General features: G+C 43.2%; 2 protein-coding genes across 2 annotated transcripts in view; both read right to left on the reverse strand.

Moving 5' to 3' along the window:
• Positions 1-17,201, reverse strand: part of Maml2 (mastermind like transcriptional coactivator 2) — a 321,796-nt gene that overhangs the window by 262,084 nt on the left and 42,511 nt on the right. The window lies entirely within an intron of this gene.
• LOC114695703 (protein FAM162A-like) lies at positions 15,093-16,306 on the reverse strand (the record flags this gene model as incomplete). Its single annotated transcript, XM_037208194.1, has 1 exon — positions 15,093-16,306. A coding segment is annotated over one exon (687 nt), but the record flags the coding sequence as incomplete, so codon positions are not given.

The raw sequence follows: 17,201 nt of genomic DNA on the forward strand, positions 1-17,201 counted from the left end.
ATAAAATATATTTATAAACATCTATGGAGAGCTATAACCCCTTTAGCCCTTAACAGATTCGTACACAATTGGTCTTTCATTCCAGGTGTAAAGTGTTGTGGTGTTTGCTCAGGTCACACACTGGCCATGGCTTTCCAAACTACTTTAGGAATGTAGACCTGGTGTACCTGGGAGGTAGAGCAAAATGAAAACAGTTAAGTTAGTGTACGGGCCACTGCGAGTGGCCCAGCGTCACTCATGGGAAGCGGCCTGTAGTCTAAAGTTACGTTTGAAACAAGACTTTAGAAGAAAGTAATGAATTGTTGGTCATTTCTTCTACTTCAATTCATAGCAATTTCTCCCCTGTTGTGTAAAAATCCACAGAACTTGAAATGTATTGACTTTCTCCTATACAATGCCAAGATTAGTCTGCCTGCCTCTCTCCTCCCTCCCTCCTCCCTTTCCCTTCTTCTCTTCCTTTCTCCTGTTATCTCATCTCTCTCCTTCCTTTCTCCCCCCTCCTTCTGCATTTCCCCTTCCTTCCTCTCTTTTTTTCCCCTCCTTCCTCTCACGCCACGTCTTTCTCTCTCCTCACCCCAGGTTCTGTGACTCTGGCAGTTGGTTCCATTTTTGTGTCTTCCACTCTCCATCTCCTTCCTAGGTGTCAGGAAAGCTTCTGTGGAGTCAGAATTTGTAGCTGAAAGGATCTGATGGGAACACCACCCATACTTGTGAAAGATGGAGGCCATGAGATTTCTCGGACTCCACCGTCCCATGTGGGAGGCTTCACTGCCTCCAAACCAAACTGTCTCCTTACTCAGACCACCTTGCCGTGTTCAGCATACGTTTTTATTGTCAACATGAACTGGACATCATCTTGGGTCATACGGTGAGTGGCACTTTCCTTACGGTGTGACTTTGTCATTAGACCTAACTGATTACAGGCCATCAGAGCTGTGATATGACCTGTTGTCATCCATATCGAGGTCCTACGCCCAGCTGCGAGCTCCCATAGGCACAGAGGTTTCATCTGTATGTCTACTCCCTAAACAGTCACAGTCCCTTCGTCACTTTGAAAGAAGCCCATGGACTTCTGTTTCTGTCTTTCACGAAGAAGCCAGGAGCAAGCTTTCAGAGGCAGCTCCAAATGTGGCGAACATGTTAGGAAACAATATTAAAATGAAAATTGGATTTGGTCCCTACATTCAACACATACAACATTTAAAATATTTAGTACCCAGAAGAACGCAGAAGTATTGCAGCTACACAAGTGTGACCCCTGAAGTATGGTCGCCAGAAGCGTCTTGCCTCCTCTGTGCTACTAATTGGTTGAGATGAGCAAGCAGGGGTTCGTGCTCTGCTGCCTCCATGCTCTTCTGCCACGATGGACGCTGTCCTCTGCTGAGCTGTGACAGAGCGGACATTTTCTCCCTTAGTTCTTCTTACCAGGGTTTGGCCGCAGCGAGAAGAAAGTAGTGAATGCAGGTGTTATCACTGACATTGCATCGCCAGCTTAAGACCTCTGGAGCTACTGAAACTACCACACAACAAAGCAAATCAGAGCTTCAGAAAGGTGTGCCTACCTATCTGTGGTGGGGAGGGAACACCATAGAGGACTTGCCCATGCTTCCGAATCCCATTACCTCAAGCAATTTGTATTGCTAGAAATTAACTTCATTCTGAAAATTAATTTCAAATACATCTGTTCACTGATTTTAAGCACCAGCCAAAGCAAAACACGTTACAGCTCTTGCTTACAGACAGGCCAAGTCAGGTGTTCAGATTCAAAACAGAGCAGTCACCATCTTCCAGATCTATCGCTTCCAAAATCCTGCTTCTCTAGGAGTGACTATTTCTGTTTCTTAGGTGATAGACTCTCGGTGTAGTTTTTCAAAGCACAGGAACCAGTGAGGTTTCTTGATTCAGAATTCTACTTGGGTAATTTAGACAATGTTAGATATCCTTTCCCTATAATCATGTTGAATTTAGTAATGCAAAACCAAATGACCTAAAAAATTTATACATTTCAGGGTAACTATGCCTTTATTCATGAACATTAGTAAATAATCTTCAAAGATTGGACATGAACTTAGACATGCCCCCTCTGCCCCTCCTCTCCACTTCATCCCACTTTTAAAATACTCACTCGAGGACTGTCTTCCCTTACATTCTCCTTTAAAGGCCACACTGGAGCAGACAATTCCATGAGGCTGTATTTTTCCATATATGATGCCAGGGAATAGAAACAAGTGAGATAGTTTCTTATATGATATAATTGTTTCCATTAAAAACTCAGGAAAGCAGGAACTAATCCATCAACAAGGGCAAACAAAGGATTGTGCAACCCACAAACTTTAACTTTAGATCACATAAAGCTCAAAGCTAAAACTGCCATAAACCAACAATATGGTGACTGTCGAGGTGTGCAGTGTCCTCTCCCACGCTCTCCCATTCTTTCTTAACTGTCCCTTTCTTTTTTCTTTCCTCCTTTTCCTCCTTCAATTCCTCCTCTCCCTCTCTTTTCTTCTCTCTGTCCACTGCAGACTTGCTAACCTCTACATCAGCCTTTCTATCCAATGTGACCACAGTCCTCCTTATGGATTCTCACATGACGTGACTTTATTAATTAGAACTGGGGAAAGGAGCCCATTCTCCAGCATTTCCCCTTGGCCTGGAGAGTGTTGCTGTTCTGCGTGGTCCATGAGAGCACTTGCCATGGGCGATAGAGTAGTCATAGGGAAGCCAAGAGATGCCTTACATCATAGTGTCTAAGTGTGGTCACTGTGTGCCTTAACTTTTTTTTTTTAAGAGAGTGGTTTCGTTTGTCCTTGAGGAACTGCAGACAGCAGAGTTTGAGCCTCCCTTTGGAAATGTTGAAAAGTGTGGGAACTGTGGCCCAGGCTACTGTTCTACAGAACTGGAGGAGCGTGAACCTGGAAACCACAGGGGCCACCAATGTCTGCCTTCCAGGTCCCAGCATCCTGCTGGATTCAGAAGTACGCAGCCCAGCCATTCCTGCTAGAGTCCTAACGCACCCTGATTTATTCCTGCTTCTTTTATAGCCTCAAGTCCCTCCTTCTTCTATACTTGTTCATTCATTTCTACCTGAAAAATTAATTTATTATGGTAACCTAAAGGAAAAACATTGTGGCCTCTAGCTACCTTCCAGTGGCCATTTCCTTTATCATATCATTAAAATATTTTAGTATTTTCTAAAATGCTGCCTCTGCCTTTGTGTCTTCCATGGAATCCCTAATTGCCTTCCATTCTCAAATCTTTCCTGGAATTACCTGCTTTCCCCACTCACAGGCGTGTTCAACCTGTAGTCTGTGGGATACATGTATCCCAGAATAACTATCAACACAGAACACACATTCATGGATATCAGCATTAATAACATCACGTCACAATATATCCAAAGGCTGGACATATGTAAATGCTCCCCCAGCTACCCTCGGAGCCTCACCTTTTCACATCTCTCTGCAGCACTGAGTCTATAGAATACCACTCACATTCTCAGTGTGATTTATATTGTTGTTTTTTGAGGCAGACTTTCTCTGTGTAGCACTGGCTGTCCTGGAATTGCTCTGTAGACCAGGCTGGTCTCAAAGTGATTTTCTTCTTTTGACTATGGGTCAAAGGAAAACTATTTCTATGCCTGTGTGCTCAAAATGTAGCCATGTCTTAATGTTGTGCTGGTTTTGTTTTCTGTCTCCACCAGTATCATCCTAAAAGGCATATTATGTGGCTCTAATTCTTATTTTTCAATGTGTTTTGAGGCAGGGTCTTATCCTACACTTCTGGCTAGCCTAGAATTCACTACATAACTCAAGCTGACCTCAAACTCATGACAATCCTCCTGTCTCAGCCAGTGAAGTGCTAGTCTGAGTAACCATGCCCAGACGTGTAACTTTCAAATAGTTTCCCCTGGATAAAGTCCCTTAGCGTCCTGAGGTTACACATTTTCAACTTCCCAATGACTGTTTCCACTGGATATCTCACCTGCTTAAGGCAGTGTGGGCCATGTGTGGCTTACCAAACTCGTAAGCACATTTGGTCCACTTTCCTCTATTGGTCCATCTCCCTCCATGATTTCACCTTCAATTATGAATAACTGCTTGTTCTCAAAACTAGTTTAATTTTGAACCTTCTTCCTAACGACTGTAGGGTTCTTCTGGCCTTTCAGAGCTAACACATTCTAATTGCTAATGTGGCCATGAGGGGATGGAGGGAGAGCGCCAAGAGCAAAGCGCTTACTGTGCAGGGGTGACAACCTGAGTTTGGCTCCCAGAATTCACGGAAAGATGGGTGCAGCAGCCAGCATCTCTAACCCTAGCACTCCTGCATCAAGCAGAGTCCCAAGTCTCAGGATCTTGTGAGAAGGCCGTGGTGTGTAAGCTGAGGTGAACAACAGGTGACTCTCAGGGAGCAACACCTGAGGCCGTCCTCTGACATGCATGCTGCGGTACACTGGCATGCACACACACACGCACACGCACACGCACACGCACGTGCGTGTGCGTGTGCGTGTGTGTGATACGAAAGAATAAAATAAAACAAAAGCACTGACGGCATCTTCAAGTGAGTTCCACTTACAAATAGGTTCTGAGCTCCTCTGCACAGCCAGAATCGGATAGGAAGGAGGCTTCCCCTCCCCCCCCATGAATATTAACACACAGGGGAATAATATAAGAACATCTTTATGTTTCTTTTAAAACTCTCCACGAATATTCTTCCTTCATAAAGGAGTCTCAAGGTTGGGGGAAGCTCAGAATAAAGTGTACACTTACCATCAGTGAGGTACTTGGTAAGTTCTCACACACACAAAACTCAGTTCCTCCAGTTGCTGTGTACAGCATCGTTCTGCACTAATAACAAACATTTATTTACTCAGTCTGTCACATGAGAGGCATTCTCTAAACACCTGTCAATTGGTCTTTCTCACCATCCTGTGACGGGTACCACACACAGCCACATGGACTTCTGCAATCAGTATCTATGCAGCTATATTTCTTCCCCAATTTCACAGATGAGAACAACACAGAAGTAGAACTTGCTCAGAGGAGCCAGGGAGACAGCTCGGTGGATAAAGGAACTTGCCAGCAAGCCTGACGACCTGAGTTCAAGACCTGGGACCCACATGGTGGAAGGAGGGAACAGATTCCTGCAAGCTGTCCTCTGGCCCCCCACATGTATACTGTGGCATGTGTGTGTACTCACCCACAAACACACACATAAACACACCCACACACACTAAAGAAAGAAAAAAAGAAATGTAAACTCATTTTGCTCATATTTCTATTTCAGATGTGTTGAAAACATTTGCTTTTGTGTTTATCTCTTTACTTAGAACATGAATCTCACCAAGGAAAGAAGAAATTTAGTTTTTTAAAGTTGCTATTCTCAGCATTCAAAATGAGCCTGGTATCTGGTAAATTGTGGGCACTTGGTAGCTATCATTTGTTTAGAGAATTCTTTTTTAAAATTTTTTATTAGTCTTTAAAATGAGCATACAACATTATGGCACTTACATACATAGCTTATTCTTCATGTTTTTTATCATTTCCTGTTACAGACTTGTTACAGATAATTATATGAGTATTAATTGAATCGATTATTATGAATTCTCAATGTGTACAAAACAAGTACAGACATGGCCTGGTGCTGAGAAAAAGGTCTATGTGGAAAGAATGGAAACTAGTTTTCACTTTGCCTCAGCTTCCAAATCTGACCTTTCCCTCAGTCAGTCTCTGGTTTATTTGATCTGGGAAGGAAAACACCCCGAAGTACAAAGTATGCGCAAAGAGCTAGGCAGCCAGCATTTACCAACTCAGAAGAAGGATGCTAAGGGAACTTCCAACAGAGATTGTTACATTGTGGGAGAAAGTGAAGAGCCACAGCTCTCTCGAATGTATTAACTACATCTGCTAACCTCCCTCGAAGGACTGTGACCAGAAATACATGTAATGTTCCCATGAGAAGCTGATGGCAACCAAGAGACCCTTTGGGGAAATTCATCTCTTGAAACCCCCGTGGAAGATGTAAGTGGGGATTATGTGAATACCTGTGTCTACTTTGCTCCTTGGATGGGATAATTATTTTTGAAGCAAAGTTCAAATTTCATGCCTCACTGGTGTCCAGTGTCTTTCCAGGGGTTTGTTGACAAGGCAACCCAGGTTAAAAAACAAAAAAAGCTAAGAAAAATTCTCTTCACTTGAATACAACACAGAATCATCCATTTTGATTTTTACCTTTTTTTAAAATGTAAAACTTTTCCCAAGGGACTGTGAATTTGCTTGCTTTTGAATTGGGGTCTCATACATTGCTCAGGCTGGTCTAAAACTTACCCTTTTCATGCCTCTGCTTCCTCAGAGCTAGAGTTACAGACATACAGCCCCATGTGTAGCCTGGAATTACTTTTAATATAGAATTTATTTTAGAATCAAAGCCTACAGAATTGTGATGACCTTGATGGGTGATCTGGTGTAAGATGATATTAGAGTAATGAAGAACCTCATAGAGCCTTTAGCTTCTCGGCCACCTTTGAGTGGGAGAATCAAGCATCCATGTCAGTTTTCAATGTTCTCAACATCAAAACGCTCTTCTTGTAGATCTGATGGCTTTGACTATGTGAGGAGTGCAAACGGCTAAAATGTGAAGGGAAAAACAAGCTGTCCCTCAAATACAGTGTGCGGAAGGAAGGGCTTACCAGCTGAGTCAGAAAGGCGCTATGCTCGAGATACCGAGGCTCTGAAGCCAAGCAGAGCTGCATCCTCGAGCACGTCGTACCATGCTGGTGAAATGTTTACTGGACATCATAAATCTGAGCGACAAACCTGGGAAAGCACCTGGAAATCCACAGGAAATATTCTATCCTTATTCAGTATACGGAAATACTTCATGGCAAAGGAAAATGGAAACAAAAGAATGGAAGGGTCAGAGTAAATGTGTAGTGCATGCGTACGCGCGCACACACGTACACTGATGTGCACAGGTGCATGTGCCTATGTGTGTCCACTGGAGTCAGAAGAGGACACTGGGCATCCTGCTCTTCCTACTATCCTTTGCCCTTCCCCTTTGAAGTGGTGCACCTCAATGTGCCTGAAGCTCACCACAGGGGTTAGGCTGCAGGCTAATGCGCTCCTGGCATTGGCCTGTTGCTGTTTCCCACTTTGAGGTTATAGGCATGCGCAGCGATGCCTTTTTTTTTTAATGTAGGTTTCAGGGATGCCTACTCTGGTCCTCATTGCTTGTGCTGTGAGCACTGTTAGCCACTGAGCCACCTCCCCAGACCTACAATATCTTTTAACAAGATCAGAACACTGTTCTATCAAATGGTTTGCAGATTACCTGGCTACCATGGAGAACAAGGGAAGAGGCATGCACACACTTCCCAACTGCCCCCATAACCTAAACCCAGCTGTTAAGTAGCACATAACGACGCCACCACAGTTCACATACCATTCAGTCAAGCTCCTTGCAGACCACCAGGATGAATGTATTAAATTTATAGGCTGTTAGAGAGACAGCACACAAGTACTTGAGTCTTAGGAATTTAGTTTTAATTAGTTTCAGAGTTCGGTAAAACTCCAAAGGTATTTCAAAATTCTGTACTGATAAATAAATATAATTTTGGAACAGGGATACCTAAACACAAAATCAATAGTTTAAAGAAAATACATGTTATCTACTAAAATAACAAGCCAGCATACGAATTCTCAATATGTGAGTTCTAACAAGTAATGTTGCGTTCGTTTTTCTAACTACATGAATGTGGCAGGACATGTGAGGTTGGAGAGATGTTGGTAAGAAAATATCTATGATAGGGTAAGAGCCTGCTTCATTTTCTAAGCACCTCTGTGACCAGAATTCTGTCTTAGACCTTAAATCTCAGCAGAATAGTGGGGACATGGAGAGAGGCCAGAGCATGCACCTAAAACCTGGCTTCCTAAAAACAGACCTGAGAATAACCCTGCTCTGTTCAGGTAACTTTCTGCTTAATCTGTTGACTCTGTACAGAGTCGAAGTAGTTAGCTCCTGGTCCATTAGCCTTCAAGCATAACTACACTTTCATATAATTAGCCAGCTGGCAAAATTAAAGAGGATATATAGACTTGAGTGTTGTGGATCATACCCTTTGCAGGCACATCTTGAGGGTCTGTGGATCCCAAAGAACTCAGGGATGAGTCAATGACAGATGAAATTGCTGACAGGTTTGAAATACAGTGCTCATGTTTCAATTTAATTATCCTGCTATTCTGGTGTTTCTGTAAGCATCAAGCTTGAGAGTGCACTGTGATGTATTGGCAATCCTTAGACATCTCTGGGAGTTTATTTAAATTCATAATAATTAACAAGAGACCTCTCTCGTGTTCCCTCTCCTTCTATCTTTCTTCCTGGTTTTTCATGACAGGGTTTCTCTGTGTATTCCTGGCTGTCCTGGAACTCACAATGCAGACCAGGCCGGCCTCAAACTCAGAGATCCGCTTGCCTCTGCCTCCTGAGTGCTAGGATTAAAGGCAAGTGCCGCCAACCACCAGGCCTCTTTTGAGCATCTTTATAAGCAGATATCTAGTTTTAATTTCCATATAAAAGTACCTAAAATGTTTGAAAGGAATCTGGTCACAAATCCTAACTAAATTAATAACTAGAATCAGGACGAATGAAGGTCTCTGATTCCTCCATTTCTGACACTCGGGGCATATACTTTGATGGAGAATGGCCTTTGACTCTCCTGGGGCCACCCCACCTTGGCAGACGGTGTCCATTTTATCTCACAGGGCACCCGGCCATGGCACTCCTTGTGGATTCAGACACCCTGGGGACACTTGGGCTTTCACTCTCCCCATCGCTTCTCTCACTCTCAGGCAATAAGTTGAATTCTGAGGGATTTGCAGGGACTCAACCCAGCAGAGAACCATCTGATTTAGCACTCTACTGCACAAAATGGTACCCTGGTGGCTGGAAGAGACAGTGGGGAGAACTCGGCTCATTAAGAATCAATTGACAAAGCTGTTAATACCAATGTTAGCGCTGCTGCCTAAATCCCTGGGCTACTACTGTCCCGATTCTCCTACAAGACTTAAATGAGCACAGTTACCTCCCTCTCCACAACCCACTGCCAGATTAGGGGACAAAAGCACAGAGTGGCCTAGGAACAGTGTGGGGGGGAGCAGCAAGTTCCTCAAGATCCTATTCACACCAGGTTACCATAACTACACTCACACCCTTGTCCCACATGCTGTTACAAATCCTACGATATGTTGTTTTGTATAGCGAAAATTGCAGATACTCACCCTACCTCTTGACTTTCCTGAACTGGGTAGAATTCTGGAAAGTGGTATTACTCACTTCTCAAAGAGTATCTTCCCTGCATTCCGACCTGTGTCTCTTCAACTCTGAGTCATTATTAATAGCTACTTGTAGCACTGCGCTGAAGCATGCTGAAGACCTAAAGTTCAGGCCACACGTGGGGCTGGACAGTCTCTTGCCATCAGGCCTCTCTGTTTTGTTTGGATTTTAAAAACTGTTTTAATGTTGAATTTTTATTTTATGTATTTATTTATTTATTGTGTAAGTGTGTGGAGGTCTGAGGAGATCCTATGTGAGTTGGTCCATTTCTTCCACAATGTGGATCCCAGGGATTGGGATCATCACAATCCTTATCTCTTGGGTTTATAACACCTTTGCCCAAGAACTCCTCCCAATGACTAGACTCTGGTAGGGATGGCTGGGTCACAGATCTGCATTCACAGCACAACTTGAAGCAAGACTCGAGCCTTCAATTTAACACCCAGGAAAAGTGCTGTTTTTAGGACTCTAGGAACACCTGTCTGCTAATGCTGTCTATCTGCAGAACCAACGTATATGACACATGACCTGTGTGTGACTGTCATGTGCAAGTTTACCTTGTAGATAGATTGCATCTGTGCTGTGTCACACATAGATGACTAAGCTAGTTCCTTTCCTTTCGGTTGATGACACTTAATGTTTTATTTACAATGGAATTGGTCCAGTGTGAAAAATGTTCCTTATCGAAGAACGTTAAGTTTCTAGTACTCTGTGGGGCTGTGAAAGTACATTTCAGAAAGCAGGAATATGTTGACTCTCAGAAGAAGAGCCTTCCGTAGGGTGAAGAGCACAGGCTGCTGCCACTTAAATGTTCGCCAGGTATTATTAGTCTAAGTAGTATGACTGTCCTCATTTAATCCTAAAAAGTTCTGTAGGATGGACGTGATGATTGACAGCTTCTCTCATGTCACTCAGCACTGTTAAATCAGGACAGACCGTGCTCTTCTGCTGTTCTGCTTCACCATTCTCCTGCGTAGAATTTTCCTTTTCACGGCCACCCTTAAGACAAGCTGATTCTTTCATGGGAACATTCTAATTTTCCTATTCCTCTGTTCTCTCCAGCACACTGACAGGTGGCTTTCGTGACGGCAGTAGACACAGTCATAAATAAGTATGCCTTTGAAGCAGCGTAGGGTGAGTTAGAGAAACAAGCGGAGAAGTGGGGTCAAAGTCTCACGGAAGGCAAGGGCATGTCAAAGGAGGCAGCGAAGAGTCAAGTCCCAGACAGAAGAGCCGCCTGTGGGGACCACTGCTTACGCACGCTCTGCTTTGTGTTTCATTTCTTCAAGTCTTTCTATCAGAAAGCAACAGTTTTCATGTAAAACATGGTTGGAAAAATTCTCTTTAACTTAGAAAGGGGCCATTTAAAATTTTTTTATTTTGTGTGTATAAGTGTTTTGCCAGCATGTATGTGCCACATTTGTGCCAGGTACCCCAAGGGGATCAGAAGAATGACTTAGATCCCCTAGAACTGGAGTTACAGATGGCCACCATGTGGGTCTGGGAACAGAACCCAAGTCCCTCAGAAAAGCAACAAGCACTTTTAACTGCTGAGTCATCTCTCAGCCCCAAAGGGACATTTTTAAGCTACTGTCAAGTCATGTGTCCCTTCAAAGGAATTTCTAATGAAAATGGTTTGTTGTTCTTTGCAAAACACAATTGTCTGCATTTTTGCTATCACAGTATTAAACACTCTGCCCAGTTCTGAGAATCTGGGGCATACTGAAGTCCTAAGCTTTGGAATCTAGTTATTCAATGTAAACCTGAGCCCACGGCACACTAAGGGGAAAAAACCTTCACTGTAATCAAATAATATAAAATTATGTTACATCTCCAAAATCTTTCAGTGGGTGAGTGATTTTCTCTGGTCTTTCATGTGCTGAAAGGGAGTGAAGCTATAGGACTGTATTTCTGGTCATCTGAAGCATGTTAAGTCATTCAACTCTCCTGATGCATATTAAGATAATAACTATTAAAATGTCAAAGGCTTTACTGAAGGAGATGGTTGGAAGCACAGCAAACTAAAAGAAAATAGCAACAGTAACAATAGCAAAATACCAACCCTGAAGACTCCAGAAGGGAGACCCTCAGAAAGGTCAGGGTGAAGACACAGCCTGCAGCCCACAGAGGTAAGGAGGGCAATGACCTTTTAGATATCATGCTGTTTTCATGGCAGCCAATTTTAACAACCGGGGGAAGTTAAAACAAAATCCCAGGTGAAGAGGCACATCGAGGTTCAGAATGGAAACAGAAGCCCCGAAGATCCTAGATGTGTGGCAGAAAGGCAAGTTAGAGGAATAGCCAGTGGATTTTAAATGTCCCAAACACCCAGCATCTAGCCGGCTGGTGGTAGGCTAAATGATTTCTCAGCCCTTTATTTAACCTTGGCTGCTGACTATTCATCTGCAGCTAGCAAATAAATGCTGAATGCCCAAAGTTCAGAAATTACTCTGGAGGGAGACCATGAATTTTAAGTATTATTTTCAGAAGTGGCTTAGGTTTCATCTTTAAACAGTTCTTCAAAGGACTGATATGTTGGTTCTTAATTATCTTTGCCCCAAAGAAGTTCTGTTCACTAGACATAGGTTCACATTAAGGAAAATTCAGACGAATGCTTAGCTTAAATACTTTCCTTCTGCAAACAGTGTTGGCTCCAGGGACACATTACAAACAGCTGCGATTGGGAAATTTCTTTCCCTTAGAACAAAAATATTCTTGTATCAAAGGTAAGCCATGGTAAAAAAAACATCATACTGGTTTTTCAAATGTGCTTCATCACTTAGTTATACAGATGTGGGATACCACTCACAGCAACTAAACCACTTTGTAAACTGGGGTGGGGGCAGTACTCAGTGAGTGCTGCAACATGGAGAATTCTCTCCTCAGACATTTTGTCTCTTCGGCAATCAACAGTGGCAGCATTTGCTAGACCTCTCACAGTCTGCTTCGGCTGCATTCTGTCTTCCACATAGACTGAGTTATCAACATTACGAAGCTGTACCATCATCATCATTTCACAGATACAAAAAAAAAAGTTTCAGGAAAGCTAAAACTTTGCTTTCTGTTGCAAAACTATCCTAAGGCAGCCTGGGATTTTGGAAGGCGGGTTTCTGATTTCAAAGCTCTATGCATTTAAATTGCCCACCAAGAAAATTTACTAGGATATAAAGTATTTGGAAAGTTAATTCTGCTCCCTTGGGCCAAGGATATTCAAGTCAGTGAACAGAAGAACACAGTTAAGAATTTCTCCAGAAGGAGAAGTGCATCTTCCAAGGACCTCGTTCTATTAAAATTTGGTCAGACATCTTTCGCCTAACTTCAGTTAACAACACACAAATGAAAGTCTTATTAGGTTGGGAATTAAGTTTGAAATATGAAAGTTTCATTTCTATTAATAATTCAGTTTTGCCCAAGTTTGCTGAAAACTGATATTTTAAGAAAGTTTAAAGAGCAAGAAAAAGCCACAGGTAAATAAACTGTCCGTTAAAATGGAGATGGGCAGACTTAAAATGCTTTCTTACACAGAAACACACAAGTGAAGGGGGCACTTTTCAAATGACTTTATAAGTCCAGATGCACCAAGTACATCAGGGCTGTTTTCTGCACTCACAAGCAGGCTGAGCTGTAAATGGGAAGTTGTGCCTGCCCTGCTGACCACTAAGAGTTGTCTCAGACAGCAGGCCCTGTGAACTGAACGCCCATCATCTGGAATGTTTCATAGCAAGAGGCTCAGAAGCCTACATCATTACTTAACCTGGCGGCACAATAGTAATTTAAAAATGTAGCCATGTGATTTAATAAAATCCCAACTGAGTATTAAACTAAATTGTGGTTCAATCAAATTACTACTGCTAAATCTCATGCACTCTCCTTCCTTCTCTCACTCTCTTCTTTTTCTCCTTCTCTCCTCTCCTCCTTCTTTTCCTCCTTCTCTCCTCTCCTCCTTCTTCTCTTTTTCTGCCATCAATGTACATGTACCATAGACGTACTCAATGGTGCTGTTAAAAATAAAGCTAATGCATCTGCCCCAATATTAAGATTTTCGTAAATTTTTGCATTCATTTGTAATGCACTAGATTTTTGTTTGTTTATTTGATTGTTTTGGTTGGTTTCCCACTCTCCAAAACTATGGCTTTCGTACTTTAACTTTTACTAATTCACAGCAGGAAATACCTTAGAGTCCACCCATTATACCCAGTGTACACAGAGACACAAAAGTACCACAGAAATTCAGAGAAGATTTCTCTTTCTGTGCACCACACGCCCATTTCTTTTATTCCATTTAAATGTAGATTGCAGCTTACTAGTTTGACTTCATGACCATCTAATGGATCACACCATTTCAACAGCAAAGAAGCTGAAAAGCACCCGCCTCAGCTGCTTACATTTCAGGGATGTTCATAGGGTAAGTACAAAGGGAGAGTAAGATTAAAGTGAGAGAAGGATTTTGGGGCAGCTGTTCAACTCCAAAGGACGTTTGAAGACGGTTCATGTGGGAGACCTACTGACTTCTATATCTCAACTGCAAACGGGAAAGAGCTCCTTGGGTTGGTGCCAAGGAAGGAGCCATGGTATCTGAGTTAGCCCTTGACCAGTCAAAGAACACTATATTATGTTCATTTGACAAAAGGGAAAATTGCGGTAAAGTAGATACAGTGTCTTATTTGCTCCTTCAGTGCCCAGTAGAATCATCATCTAGCCTGAATCCTCACTGTGGCTCCCTGCTGATTGTGTCAAAGCAGTGAACATCATCAACTCGTATGCACACACTACGGCACTGTGGGCATTATTGACCTGATAACTAATTTAGCATGGCTCAAGCTTGAGGATGGGCTGGACCCAGACATGAAGGGAAGATGGGGAGAGTAAAAACTCTGGTATAGGGGCTTTCAAAAGTTTTCCCCCTCAGAGTTGTAACTTAGGGCCGGGACTGTAGCTTGATTGGCAGAGTGCTTGCATGAAGCTCTGGATTTTATCCCCAGCACCAAATGAACTGGGTATGATGAAACATATGTAATCCAAATGACTGGGAAGGTGGAGGCAGGAGTTTCTCATCTATGCAGCAAGTTCCAAGCCAGCGCTGACCAATTTTATAAGCTTTCGTCTGATGGTTTATTTCACTGAAGGTTTATGGGGATGAAGCTCAGTGGTAGAGCACTTGCCTAGTGTGTGTGAGGCCCTGGCTTCAAGGCCCAATAGTAGGAAAGAAAACAGAGGAACAATAATCCTATTACACAATTCACAACTTTGCCTGAACTAGCTATTTCCTTAGTGGTTGCAAAATGATGATTTTGTTTTTAACTCTTCCCTCTATTCTTAGAACCTAAAAAAAAATTGTAAAGAATTTTCTCTTTACCTGGGATGCTTGTATGCATGAAAACGGTGTTGCTAAAGGAAAAGGAGATAAATACTTTCATTTTTCTCTATAATTACCAATTTTCAGATTAATAATTGTACGAACAATGAGGGATTTTCTTTCCTTCATTCCTTCCTCCCTCCCTCCATTCCTACCTACCTGCCCTCCCCCTCCTTTTTTTCTTCCTTCCTTCCTTCCTTCTTCTCTCTCTCTCTCTCTCTCTCTCTCTCTCTCTCTCTCTCTCTCTCTCTCTCTCCCTCTCTCTCTCTCTCTCCCTCTCTTGCTTGCTTGCTTGCTTGATTTCTTTTTTGTGATTTTTTGAGATAGGGTCTCACTGTGTAGCCCTGGCTATCCTGGATCTCACTCTGTAAACCAGGCTGGCCCCAAACTCACAGAGATTCATCTGGCTCTACTTCCTGAGTGCTGAGATAAAGGCATGTGTCTCCATGTCCCATGGGTTTTATTTTCTTAAATGTATGGTTCTTATACGTTTGGTTGTGTTTAGACAATACCGATTAGTCCCATTAGTCTTGTTGATGTGTCTTCAACCATATGCCTTATGTCTGTGGTGCTTTCAGAGGATCCACTGGCCTGACACTTCTTTGGTCACTGCAACACAAGGTGACCCTTGTTCAGGGAACTGAAAGTGCCAGGGAAGGTAACTGTCGGGGAACATGGCCAGATATGAGGTTTGGGTAAAACAGTATTTACCATCAAGAAGAGGAGGGAAGATTCAAAAACTGACCAGAGGCTAAGACTGGTGAGCTCTGGGATGGAGGAACAGGGGCTTAGAGACAAATGTAGGGGTAGATGGGATGCTGGAACATCTGCCTGAGAGTTCAAGGGTGAGGCACCTTGAGGATGATACAGTTGCGGATGAGGAGGTCCCAGTTTGAAGAGTGTTGGAAGTATTTCTTTTTTCCTTTTTTTCCTTTAAGAAAATTTATTTGTTCCTCTACAGCAGAAATACGGAAGTGGAATAAATCTGTGCAAAGCATATGTCTGCAAAGTGTATCTCGTACACGTTCTTTCCAATGCAGGCTTGTTATTACAACTTTTCTCCCAGGTTTTCCAAATGCAGCACAAATACTTCATAGCTGCTTCCTCTCTCAGATGGGCTTTCCTTTCTAGGTTCAAGCTTGTTAAAGACTCATGTCTTTTTGCAGCCTTCTTGCCCTCAAAGACCATATAGATGCATCCTGCCACTGTCAGGACAATCTTTAAATAGGTGACCTTCACCTGGATCTTGTTCTTTGCAGTAACAAGCATCTCAAACAAGACTGTCTCTGGGATGTCTTCCTCTTTCTTGAAGTGCCCTGACCACAACAGTGTCTTCCTCTCAAAGTCCGGGGGTTTGCGCAGTGGCACTCTGTGTCTGTAGGATTGGGTCGGGGCTTTGGGACTTTCCTGGGGCTTGGTGCAAAATCCGTTGATCCTCTTCAAGTCAGTGTTCCTGGCAGACCTTAGAGTGGAGGAGGCATTTCTTTCATATAACCTAAAGCAATGTCCAGCCACCAGACACAGACTGTAGAGGCTCCCATTGGCGACCCGGCGCTGATGCTCCGGAAGTATTTCTTTTGGCAGTGTTGATCTGTGCTGGTGATGTGGTGATGGCAGAAGTCAGGAAGAAGAAAGGCCTAAGCAAGATGGGAATGTGTGAAAGGGACCCAAAAATGACAGACAGCCAGGCAAAGGTTGTCAGAAGCAAAGGAACTATAGTAATGCACATATTAGGGATGGGGTGGGGCAGGCAGTTTGCTGCTGGATTATCCAGTGAACCCTAAAACAATTAGGAAATAATATCCACTTCACCCTAGTTTAGTTCCCTGACTTCTTAATCCCTTTTCTCTCTTGTTTTGGACCTGGGAGGTGATTCTGGAAATGCATTGGAGAGTGAGGTGGAGGTTGCTGCAGGGTGTGTGAGGGCATGGGAGATGGCATGGGGGTCTAAGTTTGGATTTCAGGGCCTAGACAAAAACTGGGTATGACAGCATGTATCTGTAACAGCTGGAGACCTGCCTCAAAGAATAAGGTAGAGAAGGGTGCAGGAAGAAGATACCCCAGGTGGAGGTCTGTCCTCCACACGCGTGCATATATGCATACACACATACACATACACTCCACATACATATTCACACAGACAAGGAGTTGGCAACCAAACTCTTAACTCTAACTGTGCACTTCTGGATACCCCTGAGGACCATGTCTCAGAGCTCGCCTGCACCATCCCTGGGCTGGCCAGGGGATTCATCCAATTGACTGAGGCTACTTCCAGGGACTGCCTTGCTTAAGAAATTGTTGCCTCCCTTTTGTCTGAGGGTCTCAATGCACAGGTGTGAATTCCAAGGACTGAGAGAGAGGATGCAATGTGCTGTTTGGAGCTAGGTTAACATAGATACTAATTCCTAATTCTGTTTCCAGGTCCACCAGACTTCCTCATATCCTTGGAGATCAAGAAAAGGAAAAAGATGTGTTCATCATAGGGAATCGCCATTGCATTAGAGCCTGCCCGGAG

Source organism: Peromyscus leucopus, chromosome 7 (assembly GCF_004664715.2).
Source record: "Peromyscus leucopus breed LL Stock chromosome 7, UCI_PerLeu_2.1, whole genome shotgun sequence".
NCBI lineage: Eukaryota > Metazoa > Chordata > Mammalia > Rodentia > Cricetidae > Peromyscus > Peromyscus leucopus.